The sequence below is a fragment of the Petromyzon marinus genome, chromosome 13 (genome assembly GCF_048934315.1).
Source record: "Petromyzon marinus isolate PM22_M1 ecotype Great Lakes invasive population chromosome 13, UKy_Petmar_22M1.pri1.0, whole genome shotgun sequence".
NCBI lineage: Eukaryota > Metazoa > Chordata > Hyperoartia > Petromyzontiformes > Petromyzontidae > Petromyzon > Petromyzon marinus.
The window spans coordinates 8,072,300-8,091,428 of NC_133679.1; the positions used below are offsets into that span (position 1 = coordinate 8,072,300).

At 45.1% G+C, this 19,129-nt stretch overlaps 1 protein-coding gene across 5 annotated transcripts in view; it reads right to left on the bottom strand.

Annotated features, from left to right (window-relative positions):
- The window catches only part of DAPK1 (death associated protein kinase 1), a 70,321-nt gene that overhangs the window by 17,472 nt on the left and 33,720 nt on the right, over nucleotides 1-19,129 (bottom strand). For 4 of the 5 annotated variants that reach the window (XM_032953327.1, XM_032953329.2, XM_032953328.2 and 1 more), the window contains 14 exons: nucleotides 18,524-18,653; nucleotides 18,222-18,270; nucleotides 17,522-17,548; nucleotides 16,947-17,099; nucleotides 14,499-14,544; nucleotides 13,780-13,869; nucleotides 12,980-13,072; nucleotides 12,269-12,388; nucleotides 6,362-6,460; nucleotides 5,442-5,540; nucleotides 4,570-4,668; nucleotides 4,088-4,285; nucleotides 3,334-3,534; nucleotides 87-185 (listed from right to left, as the gene is read on the bottom strand). In XM_032953327.1, coding sequence (XP_032809218.1) covers nucleotides 87-185; nucleotides 3,334-3,534; nucleotides 4,088-4,285; nucleotides 4,570-4,668; nucleotides 5,442-5,540; nucleotides 6,362-6,460; nucleotides 12,269-12,388; nucleotides 12,980-13,072; nucleotides 13,780-13,869; nucleotides 14,499-14,544; nucleotides 16,947-17,099; nucleotides 17,522-17,548; nucleotides 18,222-18,270; nucleotides 18,524-18,653 — 1,503 coding nt within the window. The remainder of the gene's footprint in view (nucleotides 1-86; nucleotides 186-3,333; nucleotides 3,535-4,087; nucleotides 4,286-4,569; nucleotides 4,669-5,441; nucleotides 5,541-6,361; nucleotides 6,461-12,268; nucleotides 12,389-12,979; nucleotides 13,073-13,779; nucleotides 13,870-14,498; nucleotides 14,545-16,946; nucleotides 17,100-17,521; nucleotides 17,549-18,221; nucleotides 18,271-18,523; nucleotides 18,654-19,129) is intronic. The other variant, XM_032953330.2, reaches the window with a different exon arrangement.

Consider the following 19,129-nt stretch of genomic DNA (forward strand, 5'->3'; position numbering starts at 1 on the left):
ACACGTGCCAGTGGTTTTGAGGCTACTTACGCATGCGGCTGTGTGCATGCGCCGAACGCACCGCACGGCCGAGAGGCCACACTTACATTGCTGAGCACCTCCAGGCTGGCACCGACCACGCACAGCTGCCGCACCACCTCCAGGTGACCGTGGTGGGCCGCCAGGTGCAGGGGTGTGCACCCATGCTGCGCACAAGAAACAGCCACAACGGAAACTCACAACGTGCAGGACGACAACCCGGCAGCTCGCGGGAGGGGGAGCTTCCACACACCGTGCACGGGTGACATCCATTTATGCCATCCCACTCCTGGATGAGGGCATGCGAGTCGTGGTGGTGGTTATTTGACCACATATCAACAATGTTGGTGAATGCATGTCAGCGAAGATGGAAAGTTTGGAATTGAGACCATAGAAGAACAGGACAGTAATGTATTTTTCTGCACTGCTTCAAGACATCACGGCTATGAAACTATCCTTACGTAGACTTCACACACTTGCAGCCACTGAGCTCAATGTTACAGCTCCTCACTGCCGACGCGTTTGGCCAAGATATCACAGTGTAAGGAAGCTGCTGTAATGTGCAATTAACTCACACTTCAATGCAAATAAGACGCTGCAGAAAGGATGATACACCGCTAACTCAATAAGCTTATGAAAATCTGATCTGACACACAAACGCACCCACCAGAGATGCATACCTAACTTTTGCTTTAAAATATAGGGAAGAAGCGCATCTTAGAATCCAAAAATACAGTAATTGCCTCAAATCACACCACCAAGATGGAGCAACGTGCGGACAATCACAGGTCTTGAAGTGGCTGCACTGCCCTGTTTGTACTGTTGCCTCAGTAAATATTTGCCAGCGGGATTTATTTTCACTACATTTCCTTTGCCTAAAGAGCCAAGGTGTTTGAAGTGGGTAGTCCCTCTGACTGAGGATACAGGCGGCAATACTAAAAAGGGATAAACCTCACTCAGTCCTGCTGCATGTGTAATGAGCAAACATCATGTGGCTTCTTCTAAGCCCAAGGTAAGCTAAACGGCTTATCTAAGCATGTTTATACGTGAGATATGGGCTCCAGCTGCTATACTACATACAGGTGCCCTGGTTTGAATTACAAAGAGGCAGTTACACTTCAGGCCAACTGCCATACATCAAGGTGTTATTGCCAGAGTAAGTCACTCCCCACACCTCCGCGGTGATCTGTAACTGTTCCCCACTCCACCTGTCCATAGCGAGAGCCGACCAAACGGGGCAAAGAAAAATTAGTAGGCTGTGCGATGCCAAATGACTGCCGGGAAAAGATCTGTGATTTTTAAGTGGACAGCAACAGGTGTGGGAAGGCCTTTTTAAAGTAAAATAAAAAGTTGACAGTTGTATAAAAGGCTGTTTAATATTTGGCCTATCTCATTGCTTAAAATACCATAACACATTTTCCGATGCCAATCGTACATACAAAGCGAAACCTAATGTTTATGATGGCGAGTCACATGTCAGAGCACGCACAACAATAACGCCCCCTGTCAATCAGAGACAGGAGGAGTGCCTGTATTTCGCATATTTCATCCAATTCAATTATTAATTCCAAAGAGGAGCGGCCTCCAAATATTTCACAAACCACAATACCACCTTGCTAATCCTGTGGATCATTTTTTTCTTCTTCTGGACCTAACCCGACGGAGCTGCATTCCGCTGCATTCCACCGACAAGTGGCTCTGAGCGTGAGAGTTGGCGTGCGTGATTTTAACCTTTAGACGCGCGACACGAGTTTGACCCTTCATAGAGAGAGCAAGGGGATACACTCAGCACCGGTGGATCAAACATAACTCCTTTTTTTATTACACAGTTAGCATAATTAAATGTTATTGTGGCCAATAATACGGGAGCTGCTTTACATTATCCGTGTAATGATGCATCCACTTCCTCGATTAAAATTACGAATTTCATGGACTGCATCGTGCACGTGGAAAATTTTTTATGTTTAATAGATGCAAATTAGATACTGTTATATTCAACTTAATCAAGCAAAACTGTAAATTCGAGACAAAAAACAACAAACAATACCGATGATACTCTTTGGTTCTTTCGGTAACGTCACGTAGGTATAAAATAAAATAAATCACGACGTTTCGGGCGCAACACAAGCGTCCGTCATCAGGTGGGAGTAGCCTAAGGGTCATAAAGAAGTGGCCGGGGCTAGTGATGTTAATGTGAGAAATTAGCATGTAACTGTAAGATAAGAGAGTGGCCTGCTCAACGAGGACACGGAAGTGGCCATGTTAATGTAAGAGATGAGCATGTTAATGTGAAATCGAAGAGTGGTGCAGTCCAAAGCAGCCTTCTAGACGAGGGCACAGAAGTGGCTAAAAACAAGATAAAAAATTATTGAATGTTGAATTGAGTCGAGGCCCTGAATCGTGGCCATTAATTGAATAGCTGGGTGGGTGAATCATAACAGGCTTACATCACTTTGTTTTTTGTTTATCGGTATCTATGACAGCAGTCTGCATTGTTTTACCTCAAACTCAAGTGAAGCCGAACATTACCTGAACAAGTTACGTGTGGGCACTAGGCAGGTAGACGCACAAAAGTAATTGGTCTTGGAAAATTGGCAACAATCCACGTGTCTTTCCACTGAACAGGGCTCTCAGGCTGTGGCAGCTTACACAAAAACGTCAACAGCACATTCTTTACCTTACCATTGTCACGTGACAAATACTAATGATATCATTGCACACAAAGCTGAAAACAACTCCACATGACCATGCGTATAACACAAATATCACTCAAGGTATGAAAATAGAAATGTCCTTTCAAGAATGTGGCAAGAAAATGAAAGGCCAAACCAAACAAACCAGAGCAGGTACCCTTAAAGGAAGTGCACCAGTGGGGGCGTAAAGTCCGTAGCGGGATCGTGTTTGGAGAGGCATTCAAATATTCAGGGGGGCCAAGACACGGTGAATGTAAAAACAACTTTAGACAAATGTTAAACACTAAACAGAATTAGTATTATGCATTCTGCTCTGGCTCCTATGTAGTTGAGAAAAGGCTATGGTGTCCATGGCTTAATTGTACCACTTTTATTTTATCCAGTCCCCTCCAACAACTGCTGATAGTTTGAACGATAAATTAATCCTAGAAAAATTCAAAGGATACCATAGCAGATCAATTTGTGTGTGTGTGCGTGCCTGTGAGCTGTTATTATGACAGTGACTCAACTATAACAACTTTAAAGGGGGGCAGAGCCATCAGCAGGGGAGAGCTCAGCCCCTCACCCAACCCGCCCCTCTCCCCAACACACCAACACTGCAGGGCTGTCCCCGGGGGCGTACCTTGTTGGGTACGTCGGGGCTGTAGGATGCTAGGCAGAGGGCCCGCACAGTGGGCAGGGAACCGTCCTTGCTGGCCAGGTGCAGCGGCGTCTCGCCGTGTTGGTCCCCGACGTCAGCCCAGCGCCCGCCGCGAGTCAGCAGGTACCCCACGATGTCCGCCTGCCGCCGCCGCACGGCAAAGTGCAGCGCCGTCCAGCCATTCTGGCGGTCGTGGAGAGTGGCCACAGGGGGCGCGGGAAGAGAGAGGGAGGTAAATCGTCATCATCATTTCGTGTTTATGCCGCTCCTGCCACAGAGAATATCTCGAGGTGCCCTGTGGCAGGGGGACCCCGCAGTGGCAACTGTCCCTGTGCAGCACAATATGAATGCAGTGCCGGCCAGCAAGTGCGTGTTAGACTTCTGAGAGTGAGGAGTGGGTGGGGGGACAGTTTCTTATAAAAGTTTGATTGGACGGGTGGCGGCAGAAATTAAGCAAACATTTTGTTCCGAGAGTTGCACAAATCTATGCAATCCACTCACCCTGGCCCCCTCCAACTCGCAAGGTCAAAAGGTACACATTATAAGGAGAATGTGGTCAACACATCAGCCACACTAATTTGTCCATGCTGGTGAAACACTCTTGAGTTGGTCCACAAGCTAAAATAAAAAAATACACGCACACCCACGTGCACACGAAACAAAACAACTAGCAACGCACAGATGTCACATTGCAAAGGGTATGACAGGTCGCCAGTAGTCAGGGGTGTTGGCGCACCTTGTCTGTGAGCTGCAGCTGGGACCCGTGCTCCACCAGGCACTGCACGATGTCACGGTGGCCCCGCGCCGCCGCACTCAGCAGCGGAGTCTCACCGTCGCGGTTCTGCATGTTGAGGGCACAGCCGGCGCGACACAGGGCCTGCGCCACCGGCGTATGCCCGTGCCAAGCTGCGCAGTGCAGCGGCGTCTCCAGCTCCTGGTGGGTCATGGGGGTTAGCGATAACCCAGGTGAGGGTTTGGGCAGACAGGACCACAAGAGAGGCAAAGGTGATTCCTGGAGTAGTGGCGACTGGATGATGGGTGGGGGTGACGTTGGCAGCGATGGCTGGCAAGGATGGCTGGAGCTGATGGTTGGTGGTGGTGGTTTAAAGTGATGGCTGGTTTTGACGGTTGATGGTGATGGCTGGTGGTGTTGGTGGGAGGTGTTGGCTGATGGTGACGACTGGTGAATACTGGCCGTGAAGGCCGGTGGGGCGGCACCTTGTCAGTGGGGTTGGGGTTGGCGCCGGCCTTGCACAGCTGCTGCACGACGTCCACGAAGCCGTAGCGTGCGGCCACGTGAAGGGGGGTCTCCTCGGACTACCGAGGGAAGGACAGCCCGTCGTCGCCCAGAAGCACCGGGAAGAACGCGGTTAAGCAGTGCCAACGAAGACAAAGATGCCCCCTATAGCCTTAACATACTTTTAGGGCAAGTGCTGTTAGGGAGCACCGATGAAAGCCGGCACAGCACGCGAAGGGGGTGGGTGGCCATCACCACGCCCGGAAACCTTTGTCTCCCCAGTGGCGATATTACACACCGCACCAGGTACTCATTTGAGGCTGAGTCGATCTAGGGGAAGATCAGGACCAGTTAGGATAATCAACAATGGTGGTGGCCGTGAGCGTGACTCGAACTTAGGTCGCCGAGTTCGTAGCACAGCGAGCTAATCGCTGCACTACCTTTCCCCCACACACAAAGGAAACCTACACTGAATGACTTAACAAAATATAACAGTAACAACAGGCACTCTGCATAGACAATCAGATGAAATGTCACAAATTGGGAATCACGATTAGATTCCTGTTGTCTCATTGTCTCGTTTGTATTGTTTCCTCGGTTTTTCTATCTCGCTTGCACGGTTGTTTTCTTCATTCACCCGAGTGAATGGACACCAACGATTTGATGCGCAGACCTTGAGCAAAATAATCTATATTAATTGACGAATTGATGCACCGTTACAATGGATGGTAGAGGCTTTCTGGAGAAATAGAAGAGCTGAAAAATCACACTCCAGGAGCTAGGAAAGCATCACTCACACAGCGACTCTCAAACACAAGGCACTTTTTCACAAACGATCAATTTTAATCTTCACCTTGTCTCGATTGTCAAGAGAACAGTTCTTATCCTTGAGGAACTGGATGGTATGCAGGTGGCCTTGCCTTGCTGCCCAGTAAACAGCATTGGCTCCGTGCTGGCAGGGACAACATTTCAAACAATTAGGTTAGAAAGAACTGCAGAGTTACTCCAGAAAATGTGAATGAAAGTTGCACGGTTATTGCAGTAGCGCATATTAATTCATATCGTCTCTGCATTACTTTGAATGGAAGGTGAATCATCTGTTAGAGGCGTGTTTCCTCAACTCAGGACCAGAGAACGTGCGGCCAAGTTGAGTTTTGCTTACTAAAAACAGCTTTAGACAGCAGTACATTGTTCCTTGCTTTGTATCTATCGCATGTGCCCAATCATCATCATTCTTTATATGAAATAAGACTTCACAGTGACACACTTCGCTGCTTCCGACACGGTTATCTGGCCTGACCACCTGAATGTAAAATTGTTGTTATTGCTCTGCATCTCTATCAGCCGGATGAAAGAAGAACCATTATTATTGTTCACACAGCCAAATGAGATGTAAAGAATGCATCGTTTATTTATCATCGATAAAATCTCTTGAGAGTTCAATTCCCGAAGCATTTGGGGGCAATGGTGTGGAATTATTCGTCACGTCCGGGCTGTGCCATGTTCTAAACTAAAATTTAAACGAAACTTCTTTTTGTGCCAGGTAAGACCCACTGAGCTATATAGCTCTTTTTCAGAATAACCTGGCCACAAATGATAGCTCAACGAAGTGGCTTATCACTTGGAAATTGATGTGGAGGGAAAGGCGTCAGGATCGGGATGGAACCCACGACCTCCTGCAAACCAGGCGAGGTAGTTAACATCTCGCAACCACGGCGCCCCTTTGTTCTGGAGGCAAGGGGGGGGGGGGGCACAAACGAGTCGAGCAGGCACCTTGTCATGAACGTCGACTCTGGCGCCCCGGGACATCAGAAACTCCAAGATTTGGTTGTTGCCACAGGCCGCGGCAATTAGCAGCGGTGGTTCCCCATGCTGGGGACACAATGGAAGCACAGACCCCACACGTCACATGAGGGTTCGTATGTATGTCGCTGACCAAAAATTTAAAACAATGAACGTTTAGGGAAATGCTAGAATTTATGTACGTATTTATGTTGAACTTCTTTCGCAATCCTACATCGTGAACCGTGCCAATCGGAGGTGCGGGGGAAGAACAACAAACTAAACAGAAAAAAAGCAGTTATCCAGAAATGAGTTTTCAATCTAGATTTAAAAGTGCATACATAGCTCCAGTGGCTTGTAATATCGGTTTTCTTGTCCCGCGCGTTGGAACAACGGATCGGGGAGAAAACTCTCTGCTGCATACGTGCTCTAGGCACGGCACCGACTCGCACTACGGTGCGATGTCCAACCAGCTTCCCGGCCGATGAAACCGGGATTCGACTGCATGACAAGCTCTGCAGGTCAAACAACCTGCCGTGGAGTTTATGGATCACCGCACCGCGACTCTAGCGTTGCAGTTTGTATGAGGTTATCCAAACAGATGACGGAACTTGCCTAAAATGTAACACATCGTTTGTGTACAGAGAGATATACTCAGGCTCCTACGCATCCCATTTGAGCGGGTTTTGCTGGACGCACACACAGAGTTTTGTGGGGAGAATTCAATCGTTCCCATGATGGTTTCTCGAACTCCACATATATGTCACTGTTTAGTTACAAAATACAATGCTATTGCCTTTGTGTACCCAACACTAACATTGCAATCTTTAAATATGTGCATTGCAAAAAGAGACCTCATAATAGTTGGAAAATAAGCCATGATGACAGCTTAACTAACACAACCTGAAGAAAAAAAACGGACCCTAAACCTTACCCAAATATCACAAAGGAGATTAAAACTGAATTGAGAAGATACCTCTTATAGGTTAATCCTGAAACTTTATTTGAAGCTTTCGTGACTACAGGAATTACTCTTTGGCTCTTTCGGTAAAGTCACGTAGAAAGAAAATAAATTAAATAAAAGAATACGACGTTTCGATTGCAACACAAGCAGTCGTAATCGGGTAGAACTAAATTTGAGAGAGAGACAAAAGACAGACGCGGAGACACACAGACAAGACACACAAGCAGAGCGAGACAACACAAAGACAGACAGAGAGAGACACAACATAGACACACACTAATTTATTGGGTAACACACCAGAGATCCCCGGAGCGCATACGCGTTTTATTTTGAGAGATAGACGCAGTATTCTGTTTGTGTGCATTGCTCATGTCCCTTGGGGCAATTCTTCTTTTTCACATCTTTTTTTAGCATTTTTCTGTTAAGATGTGGCCTCGTCTGGATATAACCAACACAGTCCTGGGTGGGTGGGGTGGCAAGACAGGCAATGGGGCACTCTTAGCCGACCCCCTTCCCCCCCCACCATTCATCACAGAATCTCTCAGAACAGCATTATGCCTGCTTATCAGTTATGTGTAAACTTATTTGACCTTGCAGGTCATCTTCCTTTCAAGTGGAACGCTGGGGGGGGGCAAAGTGCTTTTAAGTGAAAACCTAAAACGCGCGGGGCGGGGGGGCTCGTCATGGAAATGCTTCAGTTTTCGAGTCACCACCGCACCTCTCGAATGACTGTTACGGGAGAACAATTGCTGAAGCTGTGACGTCAACGTTATGTAATGCCATAGGTTTATTTTAAACTAACTACAGCTGAGTTCCTCTATCATCGGGCTGAGTCACGGATAAAATTACCTGACTTTACACGTCAGTGAAAAAAAATACTTCTTGCCCGAATAAAGAGAAAATGGACAAATAAGCCACGGGCCATTTTTCTCAAGCAGCTTATTTAGGTCTCGATAATCCGTGAGGATGGCCGACACAAGCAATAAATACACACGCACATCAAACGAACGTTCCATTTCCATAGTGTAACGTGTAAACACCACCGCCATGTGTTTGCTTGGGAGATCAACTAAACCCCTTCATTGCTGTATTTACCCTTGCACAGACAGCAAGACTCTTCTGTGCAAAGTGCAGCAGAACAGACATAGTAATTTCTGGTCATTTCCAGCCACAGAACCTTTTTGAATACATTGAAGCGCAAATAACTTTGAACGACTATCCAGCAGAAAAATACAATTGTATTTTATAGTGTCTAAATGTAATGACATCTCAAGACAACGCACAAGAGCGCAGGACAAAAGTTGTGGATACTGGTGAAAGAAGAAATAGGCAGGGAGGTGTGTTACAGAGATGAGACGGCTACAGTGAAGTACGTACTAGATTACAAAGATAGTCACTCTCATGAGTGGAAAGAGAAGAGATAGGTCTTGAGCAACGTGGACAGTCAGGAATGCAAGACACCGAGGGGGAGGCTGTACCAGGCATCAGAGGCAGCAGAGGAGAAGGCTCAACCACCCAATGAACGAAGGTGGACCGGTCGTGTTATGAGAGGGAATTGATTAGTGGAGCAGAGGGCACAGTGTGGAGACTTATGAATGCACAAAACCAAAGAATATCACAGCCTCTGTGCAAGTGAAATGGTGAGTCTAAGTTGTGCGTTCAGGGCACCTAATATATCAGAACAAATAAACAAGAGCTCCTGTGTGACCTACTGTGTCCTATGCGCTGCATATTTACATAACAACTTGCGAATGCCGACTATGCAGAGCATATAATGTTACATATTTTTTAAATTACATGCTGCGGGGTGGAGTTCATCCCGCAGAGGATTGAGTTTAGATAGCTTCTCGTTTGTTACACGGAAGATCCCGTTTATCTAGTTGTACAGCTCTTTTACAATGGAGATATGTGGTGCGTGAGCACATCAACAAAAAAAAACATCTATACTGCAGATTAGTGCAGGGTCCTTAAGGAATATTTCATAACTAACAAACCGGGTATTTGACAGTCGTAAACAAAAACACATGCGAACCAAAAGGTAACTGTGCAAATAGAAAATGACAGCAAGAGGTACAGAAAAAATTACGTACATGCGCAAGCAAGCTCTACATTTTAGTCTAATAGTGACATAACCACAAGCGAATCGAAAAAGACGGCGCAAATATGCAGAAGCAAGAGACGCCAGAAAAAAAGAGTCAGGCACAGGTGCAATCATGATGTGTGTTTTGGCCAAATAAGGACATCAAGAGGGGGAGAGAAGGGAGGGAAGCAAGCTGTAGACGAATTAACGGCAAGGGCATTCCAGAAACGTGGAGCAGCAACATGGAAATATGTTTTTTTAACCAACGTTTAAGCAAATAGAACTTTTAGTAGAAATAAGAAGGCCCTTCTGAGGCTACGGGAGGGAGTTTGAGGAAGTCAGTGGGGTAAGCCAGTGGTACTTAAGGTAAATTGACAGATTTGTTTAAGAGGACATTTCGGATGAAGACAGTCCAGTGGTAGTCTCTCCAGATATCCAGGGGGGACAGATTTGAGTTGATGTACAGGTTGCAATGATGAGTTCTATACGGGGCATCGAGGGCAAAACGAAGAGCAGAGTGGTATAATGAATTAAACTTTTGAAGGTAGATTTGGAAGCTAGGTGGTAGATGGTGTCACAATAATCAAATATAGACAGGATGGTGACATTAACATTAACACGTAGGCTTTCGCGACCAATATTATTCATAATAAAGGTTTTTGGGTTAGATCGCGTTTATTTATAAATGTGTCGTAACCCTCCACCACCCGACACGGCCAATCAGCAAAAAAAGTGTCACGTTGACAAAAGACAATTATGTGAATTATTTGTCTTTTGTCAACGTGACCCTTTTTTTGCTGATTGGCCGTGTCGGGTGGTGGAGGGTTACGACACATTTATAAATAAACGCGATCTAACCCAAAAACCTTTATTATGAATGGACATTAACATTATTCAGATGGAGTCGAGGTGGAATACAGCATTTGTTTCTGCAGAGGAATCCAAGTTTGTTTTTTATCTGTTAACCACGTGGTCAATGTGGGCCTTGAAAGACAGTTTCAATTCCAGGATAAAGGGTTGGAATGTATTTAATGTTAATTTTGTTCGGCAATGATGACCACAATTATTTAAGGCTGGACATTTGTTGTTTCAAAATCTAATTTCCAAACAGACAAAAACATTAGTTATCAGATAGTCGATGTGCTTTCAGCCACACTGTATTTAACGACCATACTGCAGGCCAATACGCTTCTCTTTCTGTTTTCCTTACACTGCTCGACTTTGGACTTCCCTCCCATGAGCTTTTCTCCCAAGTTCTTATAACCTTGCTCAATTTGAGAAATGTATTAACTCGTATATATGTTACAACTTAAATTGTGCTGTTTGTTGCTGGTCGCTTGGCATTTTGGGGCACTGAGCCCGAGCTCAGCTACCTGTGAGTAGTATACGGTAATAAATAATGCCTCTGATACATGGATCTGCTACGACAAAGCAGAGTGGGGTCACAATAGCGATAGCCTGACCAAAGATGCACATCACAATGCAATGCGAACAGGAAGTGATTCAATGCAAATATTTTTGAAGAGGGATAGACAATGGCCTCACTGTTATCCAGGCATTCAAAGAATTGTTGAATGAAAATGCATTCATATTATAAACAACCTCTTCACTCGTCGCATACACGTAACCGGATTCACCTCCAGTTACAAAACAGAAGCATGCGTTGTGCAAGGGTCACGTGACAAATATTACAAGTGTACAGCAGGTTCCGTGGAGTTGCCCTTATTTTGCTATTTCAGAGCCCTTTCAGACAGCAAGTCTCCTGTGCAAAGGAGACCAATCTGTTTCAATACAAACTATTGTTATTGGACTGTGGAACAAAAATCTATTTTAAAAAAAAACTCAGTTGTTAAAAACCTATATACCACACCATCATTATTCTTGAACCAAATACAGCAAGTACATTCTTGTGTTAGTATTGCCTAGAGGAACCAATGTTAAATCAACACGGGGCATGTTGTCCCAGCAATTGTTCTGGAAACGATTTCGTAAATTGTGGGTAATTCTCAAAACGTGGCTATGAATCCGACAAACAATGGTTTACGCTTGCAGAGGAGATAATCACTGTGGCCTGGAATGACCACGCAAACTGCATGACAAATCGCTCACCCACTTATCGTCCCACATCACAACGAGGACTGACAACGGAGTCTGCGAACCCCAGAACTCAATGCAGGCTCGACACTAATCTTCCCAGCAACGCTTACGTTAATATCGATTGCCTTTTATGAACACTGGTGGCTGTTTGGGCTAACGAGGTCAATATGAGTGAGGGACGGGGTTGGTGAAGGGGCAATGAGAGATTTGAGAATACTACTATAATGAGCTAAGAATGTGTGTGTGTGTCCCGCGCACGACGTCACTCCACATGAGGCCCACCCCCATCATTAATATTCATGAGTGAGTGGATTTTTACACGAATACAGAGGAAGGTCGAGCTGAATTAAATAATTTATTACGAAAACTTGGTTCAAATGACGTTTCTTTACACAAAGTGACGATAAAAAAATAAATCTAAGCAGCACAGTGCTACATCCGTGGGTGACGTCACTGCAAAAGAGCCCCCCCCCCTTCATTAATATTCATGCCCGCGTGGAAATTTACACTAACGCACAAGAAGGTCGCTCACTCCACATGCCGCACCCCTCCCCTCATTAATAGTCATGAGCGGGTGACGTCACTCCACATGGGGCAACCCCCCCCCCTATTAATAATCATGAGCTAAGCAATTTTTCTCTTGAATATTTCAGATTTACTGCAATTTCCACCCGTCGTTGGACGGGCAAAAAAGCTAGTGAATGAATAAAAGAATGAATGAGAGGGAAGGGAGGAGGTGGGGCAGTGGGGGGCTTGCCTTGTTGGGCTGATTCAGGTCGTAGCCCTTGAGCGACTCGAGCAGGTGGCGAAGGCCCGGCAGGTTGTCATCGTTGATGGCGTGCACGATTGCCTTGACGACAAACGAGTCCTCCTCGTCCTGAGCGTGCGACCGAACCGATCCGACGTGACCGAGCACAAAGAACGGAGCACAAAGAAGAACACTTTAGCGTTAGTGGTAAACGCGCTGTGCCATCAACCTGGCGACCTCGCTGTGGTTGCCGGTAATGGCTGACATCAGTGGTGAGTGATATCAGAACTATTATTATTATAATGGTAATAACTTTAAACAAAGTCAGTTGATCCCCACATAATGAGTGCTCCAGTCAAGTGGTCGTGGAGTTAAGGAGTCCGAGATGATCCCTAAAGTTAATCCTGGTTGTCACTATCAATCACTGTTTTTATACATGATAAAATAAACGTCATTTATCCATCTGTTATGCTGATGTTTTGACTTTGTAAAAAATTTGCGACCAAAATTTGTGCAGGGGAGTGAAGTATGATGAAGGCTTCAGCGTCACTCACTCAATGTAGTTTTATCAACGATTGCAGTTTAGACAAAAATTCACCTCATTGTTAGAACAGGATGGTGCTAGCTGGTGTGTTAACAAAGCACGAGAATAAGACAATGAAAACCATCATGCATCCGCGATTACAAAGACGAACGACAGCTCTAGTTCGGGTCTCTCACCAGCGTGTCCGTGCTCTTGTTGATATTGAGGTTGCTCCGTGACAGGAAGGAGCGAGATAAGCGGTTGCAGAGGGAGATGAGTCGCACCGATTGCTGCCGAAAGAATTGTGGTCACAACAAAAACAATAGCCTCCATCGTGACAACTGTGACTACACGTCATGGACCCGACAATAAGCGTGGACGCTTGTTTGGGCCCCTCCGGAATAGGTTTGTTTTTACACATACAAAAAAACCATCAGCCAGTGAGTCAGCACACGCATTGTGTGCATGTGTGTGCATGTGTGTGTGTGTGTACACACACATATGTTACTCATCTTTTAATATCAAATTAAATACTAGTTTAGCCTTTTCGTGAAATGGATTTTCAGAGTAACCTAACTAGCATGCTTGATGCTGTGTGGTTTACATTTCTTTCACCTTTGCATGTGCTGACATTTAGTTTTTAACTTTTAACTTGCTGACCCGCCCCTACCGGATATCTGTGAAAAAGAGCTTCTTAGCTCATCAGATTCCTCCAGGACCAATAAAGATTCTGATACTGATTTGATCTGCCCACACTTTTCTTAGCAGACAAGAATTTCAATCAGCTGGTATGAACATTTGCTGGCTGTATGGCGATCTCACGTGACATTACGCAAGGACTGATACAATAGTCAAAAGCGTGCCTTTAGTAGTCTATAAATCACCGTTTCTACGCATCATTACTCATATCTATTTGCTGGTTCAACCTTGGCACTGCGTTTGCTTCCCTGTAAAAACCTGAAGAACAATAACCAATGACGATAATGGGTTACCGTACCTTCCACTTCCGCCGGGCATTAAACTTCTTGAACTTCTCCATGTTGACAACTGAAGCTTTCCTGCTCAGGGCTTGCCTCGTGTCCTTGGGCTGTGCAGCAGCGATGGGAAAAAATGCAAGTAAAAAAATGTTGATGTAGAAAAAAAATATGTACGCCTGGAATGTATTTTTTAAAATGTTGGCACACGGTGACTATGTCTAAAATAAGTCCACCTTTGATGCATAACAGCTTACTGCAGCAATAGCCAGATCAAAGGACGACCCAACAGCAAACAATTGCGTTCTCGTTGCGTCGGTTTGCCAATGAGGGCATTAAAGTATGAATACATTAAAAACATTTTACCCAGAGAACAAAACTTTAGTATCAGGACCTCTTCAGACCAGTCCTTTTCAGGTTGTATAGCCAATTTATTATTACTTATTTTTACATGTGGGAGGAAACTTGAGTTGCAAGGGAAAGCCCAGGCCAACCACCTTTGGTATAATTCCATGCAAATGCCACACATTATGCCTGTATGTACCAGGCATAGCTTTGGGGTTGGTGAATCATGCGAGGATGGGAGTGCTGTAAAAGCTGCACCGGTTGAAGCGTCACGTCTTTCTCGCCCGGTGTCGTGTCGTCACTCAACGAACGCGGCCACGAAACAGAAGTGGTGGGACAAACGGCGAGACCCACCCCACGCTCTGCAATCAAAACGATCGACCCAAAATTCACTTGCCTTGATCCACGGGTGAGATAGGCAGTCCTTCACCGTCATCCGCTTCCTGCGGATGAGGACAGAGGCACGGTAAATAGGTAGGGCTAAGGTTTTCGATCAGCCGTCAAACTGCCCAGTCAGCTCTGAACGGCGTTATTCGACTTGTTCAATTTCCCACCGCCCTCCCTTGGGCTGTCGTCTGGTTGTAAATAAAGATTTAACTTCATTTGACACATTTTATCACACTTATACGATCCTGACCCGAGTGAGAAGGAATGATGGGCAGTGGTCAAAACTCATGAGAGCGGTGAGCCAAAGGAGTGACGATGCTCCAGAGCGCAACCACAGCGGAGACGGAGCGTGGATAGACCACAGCCGGTTATGACTGCTATTATTACAATTTTTTCTTCTCATAAAAAAAAGCTGACAGACGTGTGGTACGTGCAGTGTTATCTACCACGTCGCAAACGCTCACGTGCCCGTGCTCATGGTTTTCCTATCAACTCTGGTTCATTAATGATTTCGACAGTGCCCTCACTACGCATTTGTAATAAAAGGGGATCTATAAACACTTCCAAGAAAAAGTTAAAGCTTGCTTGTACAGTACAACAAAGAAAAATAAGTGGAATTCACATCATAAACCGCAGCTTGAACACCCATAACAACCCTGGCTGCCATAGGTTGTGACCACGGTGGCTGCTTTGGTGCCAGACCAAGGCAAGGGAATCAAAACAAGGAAATTAAACCCACAGTGAGAAGCAAACACACACAATGCTCAACTACCGCATTTCAATAATCCCTTAGAGGCACACCAGACAAACCGCGTCATGAATCAAGAGCCCACGCTGCTTTGTCTGACAAAAAGTTAATTGGGCCTCACAGTGGTGTTGGGACATTCCTCAATTGATTTGTTAATTTAAAGTGCTGCACTGTGTTGTATGTCCATTTATCCTAAAAACGCTCTCTGTTTGTGCTGAATAACTACATTTTTTCAGTTTTTTAATTGGACATTCGCCTTTAACTACAGAATACAGTAGCACCCCCCTTAACGACCATACCCGACCGTTTCCCTGTTAACGACGGGCTATTGTGGGTACACTGAACATGAATTAATGCATTGATTAACCATGTTTATTTCAATATGATGCGTTTATCATGTTGTTAGCATTTTTATGTATTAATATCCATTGTTGAAAGTATATAAGGTAAACGTTTTGGGTGAATAGGGTACCTTTTGATACTATCGAAACAAATGAAGCCTTTAACATGCATTTCCTATACTTGCTTAACGCAAATCGCTTAACGACCGGTTGCGTGGAACCAATTACCATCATTAAGAGGGGTTTCTACTGTACTAATACGAACACCTGCACAAGTTATGACCTTTTAAAAGGCAAGTGTCAAAACCTCACGCGGCTCACGCATTACGGCCCCTCTGCCCACTTTAAAGTTTGAGCGATTATCTCCAAACTATTCTGCCTACTCAGCCATGCTTGCGTCAATCTGCACGGACTACTTACTGGTCTTTATGGCCTGAACGGAAGCCTTTTCTCAACAGATGTTTGGACTTACAGGGCACAGGCTAGCACAGACAAAAGGAAACACTGCTGGGTAACCCATATCAGACGCAAGACAGGTCACATCAACCTCTCACAACTAACACCTTTACCTGGCAGTTCAATGTCAGCTATAATGATATCAGTATGAGACGTGATCTTTTATGATTAGTATACACTATACTAATACATTGCCCGATGAACCCAGTGACCAAATTCGATCCCTGGCCAAAGTGGCAAGTGATATTTTAAGTGGTCCACCATTCACCAACCCGCACTGACCAGCATGGTGAAGTATGGTCAAACATGGCTGACACGGCGTGGGTAGGCCTTCACCCAGCATTTGATAGACGTAGCTCTGTACTCACACAATAGCCGTGTTGTGCACGGTTGGTGTGTGAAAGAAATTCAACATACATACACACATACGCATAATATAGATTATATTTAAGTTGGTGGGAAGGGCCCAATAATCTGTTAGGGTCTACTTCATGGGCATCCTGTGATGGTACAGATGTTATACATTACAGATCTTAGTTACACAATCATGGTTAGATAGGTCGCGATACAAACATCAAGTATCAGTACATGCTTTACATGTCGGTACATCTAATGGGTTCATGAGACACTGCCAGCCAATACAAGTCGATGCATTCAGCACAATGTAAAAACATTTTTTATTAAATCTCAACCGTGAATTGTGATACCTCATATATCAATTCTCGAGGGAGGGGGGAGGGAATTATTCTACCCAGAAATGCCAAAAGGCACCTTTGCCTTTACCCTTTAGCCTTTCAGCCACATCCCCACCTCTTTCCACAGTGGGACAGTCCACGTTGTTCTTCCGACTCAACCAAAGAACCCGGGAATGGGGGATGTTCTGGAGTTAGTGTCGATGGTGAAAATATCTCACTTGGGATCCTTGACGAGCAGCCTGCGGATGAAATCCATGGCCAGCTGGCTCGTCTGATCAAAGTACTCCTCGTCAAACTCGTACTTGACCCCGGTGATGTTGGTGAGCGTCTCTTGTTTGCTATCGCCCAGGAAGGGAGAGGCGCCGCTCAGCCTGGACACACAAGGCCAGGCGGTTACTTCAAAGGTCAAGAGGGTCAGAAAAATCTCCACAAACACACACGTGCGTGCGTAAGAGCAGTGGAGAAACTCTTTATTTGAGATTTTCGAAAAGCAAGTGGGGGCAGGGGTCGTTCCAAGGCTGCGCAAAAATATTAACACCGCAACAGGAAATGAAGCAAACTTTAAATAAATATTGTTCAGAAACAGGATTATTTTCATTCCGACATCACAAACGATTGCCGGATCTTAGTATGAATGTAAACCGAATTATATTTGTACTCCTCTCCATGTATGTAACAAACATGGATTGAACATTGACACAATCTCGTTGAAGCAGTGTTCATGGTGTTTTTGTAGAGATGTGGCATGCTTTTACGATCTTATACTGAATTGTGATCAAATGGTATTACTCACAATATATACGTGATGACTCCAATACTCCTGTAAAAAAAATGAAAACACCAGTTACATTAACATCTTTAAATACCTTCCTGAAAGAAGAAAAAGGAGTGCGTGTTACTTAGTGTGTTACTTAAAATTTCAATTACATTTCGTTCCCAACATAAAAAAAATATTTGCTTCATACCATGAAAACGAGTGTGTACTGTAAATTGTTTCACTTGTGCTTTGCGTTCAGATTTTTCCCTAATTAGGTAGGCCCGCAACATTGCACCGGTCCTCCTACTCAGCGATTTCGTGAATTATCAAAATTTTGGGGGTCACGCTTTGAGTTCATAATTCATTCTATGTCGTCTTATTTTTGCCATCTCATTCATATTGTTTTCTCTTTTTCTAACACGTCCAGTTTTGTCTGGGCCAACAGCGTAAACGTGACATGGCATAACATATGCAAGTACTCTACATTCACTGTAAAACATCGCTTCTAATGCATGTGATTCGATGGATGCATCTTGAGATTGTTTTACTTGATGAATCTATGCATCTTTACATATTTTCTACTGGGTACAATTGTGAACAATAGCTAGAAGTGACATGAGTACATCTAATCGGCATAATCATTGGTTCTCTGCAGCTCAAAGACTCAGTCCTACAAGGAGTGTGGTCAAGTTAGTTATGGTGTATGTTAATGTTTCACATGGGGAAGGACACTCACCACATGTCCGCTTCCAACCCCAGTGGTTCGTAGTTCACCACCTCGGGAGCTGTAGGGCAGTGGCGGGCGCACAGGACATGAGTGTGCACGTGAACAAAAGAGAACCACTCGATGCAACACAATACCATTCTGGTTTGTCCAGCATCTCTAAAGATGCGTTTATTTATCTGGATATGATAACAAATACACCTGCGATAAACAAAGGCGCAAATAAGCATGGAGAGACTGGATACTTTGAATTACATCGATAGAAGGAAAGAGATGGAACTCGTAGATTAGTGACATTGACTCAAGGCGCGCACCCACGAACTCGGGTGTGCCGAAGATGTTGCGGAACTCTATCCCCTCTTCGATGATGTGCGCCAGACCGAAGTCGATGAGCTTGATACGTGGATTTGGCTGATTGCACTCGAGCAGCATGATGTTCTCTGGCTTTTGACAACGAAACACAAACCACAAAGAACGGCTGCCATTAAAACCATACACCAGTTCTCGACGCTCGAGCCATTTCAACGAAGTGCAGCGCGTAAACCACCGCCGTTTGTCCGAGATGAAACGTGCAGGACATGACTCCCGCGGTGACAAACGCGTGTAACAACCACGGCAATAAAATGCTCCTTTAGGTCCTCTGCGACTTTGTGAGGATTTCCCATAACGCTGTGCAGCGCGAACATATTTTAGTACATGGTACTGACCCAGGGATTGAGCGCGGGAGGGCATTGGTTAACACACAGCACTTACCGACCCTGAAAACCTGAGTTCAATTCTAAGCAATGGCTAAATAAGATTTTGTAACTCAGTAAATGCTTGTTTTTCAAGTCAATGCTGCTGCCATCCACAGGACTCTTCTTTATATGTTTAAGATTAGCAATTCATGCGCGGGTAACGAATGTGTGCAGATAAGGCGA